Source organism: Nematocida homosporus (genome assembly GCF_024244095.1).
Source record: "Nematocida homosporus strain JUm1504 chromosome Unknown 4540, whole genome shotgun sequence".
Taxonomy (NCBI): domain Eukaryota; kingdom Fungi; phylum Microsporidia; genus Nematocida; species Nematocida homosporus.
In genome coordinates this window covers 1-2,833 of record NW_026250572.1, presented here as the reverse complement: position 1 = coordinate 2,833, position 2,833 = coordinate 1, and the positions used below count along the sequence as shown (strand labels likewise).

Sequence of the window (2,833 nt, the reverse complement as noted above, 5' to 3'; positions counted from 1 at the left end):
CGTACGTCATCTTGAGATAGTCTGTAAACTCAGAATATAAATACTAATCTGAGCTTGTGATTTCTAACTCGAGATTTTAATCGCATTTGCTGCGATCAGTGCCAAACCGAGAAGTATTACAGAACTACACTCCTGTAGATAACTCACTTAAAAGTGGAGGCCGGCGAGGACACCACAACTGATATAGTTTTTACATACTAACACAATTCAACCATACTATCACAACCACATTGGGTTAGTAGACAATGTAAATAATATTAAACGTTGCCCAATACTAACTTGAAATTCCTAAAATTTGAATATGACGTCATCCTCTCACTTGTCGTCGTATACACACAACAAATGCACGACTAGGCCCTATTGAGGAATGCCACCGATGGAATTTGTATTATTTACAGGAACCCCAACACATGGGCATTATAACAACACAATTAAGATAAGTGTAAATATACGTTAAGAAAAGTCCATTTTAACTAATACATACTCTATCAAAGACATTCCTTGAGATATGTGGTGCCATTTATTGAGTAAATGCGGTTGGGTTGGAATAAGATTACGGCATATCGAAATACAGATAAGGTATACAAAACCAATTTAGTTAAATTAGATCGATTCTATTAAAGGTGGTGTTAGTAGTAGTGAATAGCTTGCCAGCGGTCGTATGACATCACAACAATAAGTAAATGAAGACTAAAATGGTAGAATATATGTGCTGGTTTTGAATTAACTGTGTACATACTAGTATGATCAAATGCGCTTTTATTTTGAGATAAGACTTAAATATTTACATTTCAAAATTCAAAATGAAGTCAACATCTACAGTTAGCAACACTTCTCAACAAGCCACAATTGTTCCTGTGGAGCCAATGGGGACTGCCGCGCCGAAAAAAGAGATAACAAATAACTGCTTCGTCCGATTCTGTCGACAGGTAGGTGAGGAGATAAAGAGACAAGAGAATGCATGCGAAGGAAAGTTATACTGTATTATTCTGTGCCGTATCGTCTCTATGGTTTGGGTAGTGCGGTATCTGGAAGCATTATCGAATGATTATTATCCCACAAACGAAAGTGGGATAAATACATCTATGCCACCAGAAGCGTTCGTCAAAGGAACACACTTGATAGAAACTTGCCTTGGTATTCTTAAAGATACCTATGGCATTGCCGGCGGATCAACCATTCTTGCTTACATTTGTACACTTGGTTGGTCTAGATTCAAAAACAGCTTTGCAGTAACAACATGTGGGTTTGTCATAAGTACGCTTTCGCATATTTTGATTAGGAACTTGATGTTCTATGTTACATCATTTCTTCTTATTTCTACAAGTCCATGGGCATTTATTCTTATACTATTACTCTTCAACATCGTATGGGTAAGCGGGTTTCTATGTATATTGGCTGAGATATGCACAGTGATTAAGAAAAGCAATCTAGCAAATGAAAACAATGTCAACGTGGCCGAGGAGAATCGTTCAGATCCTGAGAACAATCAACCTGAAACTGAGGATTGTGAACTTAGTATCTCAGAAACGATGAGATGTTTGCCGAAAGCGATTAAGTTGATTATGAAGGGGATTATGCTACGCCCGTTATTATTGGGGCTATTGGGCGTGCTAACAACATTGATACTCATAATTGAGTATAATACAGTGCTTATTTGGTGTTATACAGAAGCAGTAGGTCCTAAATATCTTCCCTTAGGTCTTCTCTAGTCGATTGTTTAATGCCTAATGCACTCAAGCCATATAGGTATGAGAACTGAACTCGACTTTTATGCAGGATACTTCTTTGAACTGATTTGCAAGGAGGCTTGTTTTTGACAGTTGGCCTTTGAGATATTTGTTTTTGACCGTTGGTTTTTGAGATATTTTGAGATATCAAGGTCTTAAGGCAGTCACAACTAATCTTAAATAAAGGAACTTTGTATAAGTCTGAGCATCAAATAAACCATATGGTTCTGGGCATGTATTAACATCAAATTATATATCATTATTTGTTATATTGCCATTAGCAGATAAGATACAATAGATGGCAAACTAAAAACACTCAACTATCTGTTTTTGGATAAAGTACTTCCATCTTTGAGCATTAGAGTAGTGTAAACTAAATGCAATTGTATTGCCGTCCCGTCACCACCACTCTTTCTTCTCACAAGGCCCTTTCTTGGTTGACTGATGTCGTGTCCTGGGGATGGGATGGTGCCTTTCACCCATACATATTCAACTAAAGACCAATTTTGAAATGGGCTGTGGGAGAATTTATTCAACTCTGCTTCTTCAGGTTAGTATTGGGTTAGTATAGCTTATGTTCTCTTTATCGTACGCCATCTTGAGATACTTCGCAAACTCCGATTATATTTATGTAATGTTGCACGCCAGTTTTGCAACTCGCCGAACTTGAAATTTCAAAACTATTTGCAGAAAGCGAAGCTCGTCACTTTCTGGCCCGAAATTGCGGATTCCGAGGCTGGCGAGGCAGAATACAATAAAGATGCTTTATTTGAAAATCTAACAACTACTAGTTTAAAATATACACGGACATACTATACTAACTCGAATTCGCACTATTTTGCGAATGTTTTGAAAGTGGCTATCAACCTAAAAGAGAGATAGACACCTTCAGGTCTTTCGCTCTCTTCCTTGCTTATCTGAAAGTGCTTTAAAGTAACAAAATCTCCTTTTATAGTCTAATTCTTATCTCTTATCATATTCTATGATATAAACAGATCTAGTATACTCGTTGAAAAGAGGCCTTTATTTGCACTACCCAATACTAACCCAATTCTTAGCAATATGTTGTTCGGATCGATATTTAGCAATAATTCATCTTGATC

At 37.0% G+C, this 2,833-nt stretch overlaps 1 protein-coding gene across 1 annotated transcript; it reads left to right on the top strand.

Moving 5' to 3' along the window:
- Positions 1 to 803: 803 nt before the first annotated feature.
- On the top strand, positions 804 to 1,712 carry NEHOM01_2497 (uncharacterized protein; the record flags this gene model as incomplete). The annotated part of the gene is made up of 1 exon (XM_051491373.1): positions 804 to 1,712. One exon carries the CDS (start codon positions 804 to 806, stop codon positions 1,710 to 1,712), a length of 909 nt encoding a protein of 302 aa, XP_051347333.1.
- Between the last annotated feature and the right edge of the window lie 1,121 nt (positions 1,713 to 2,833).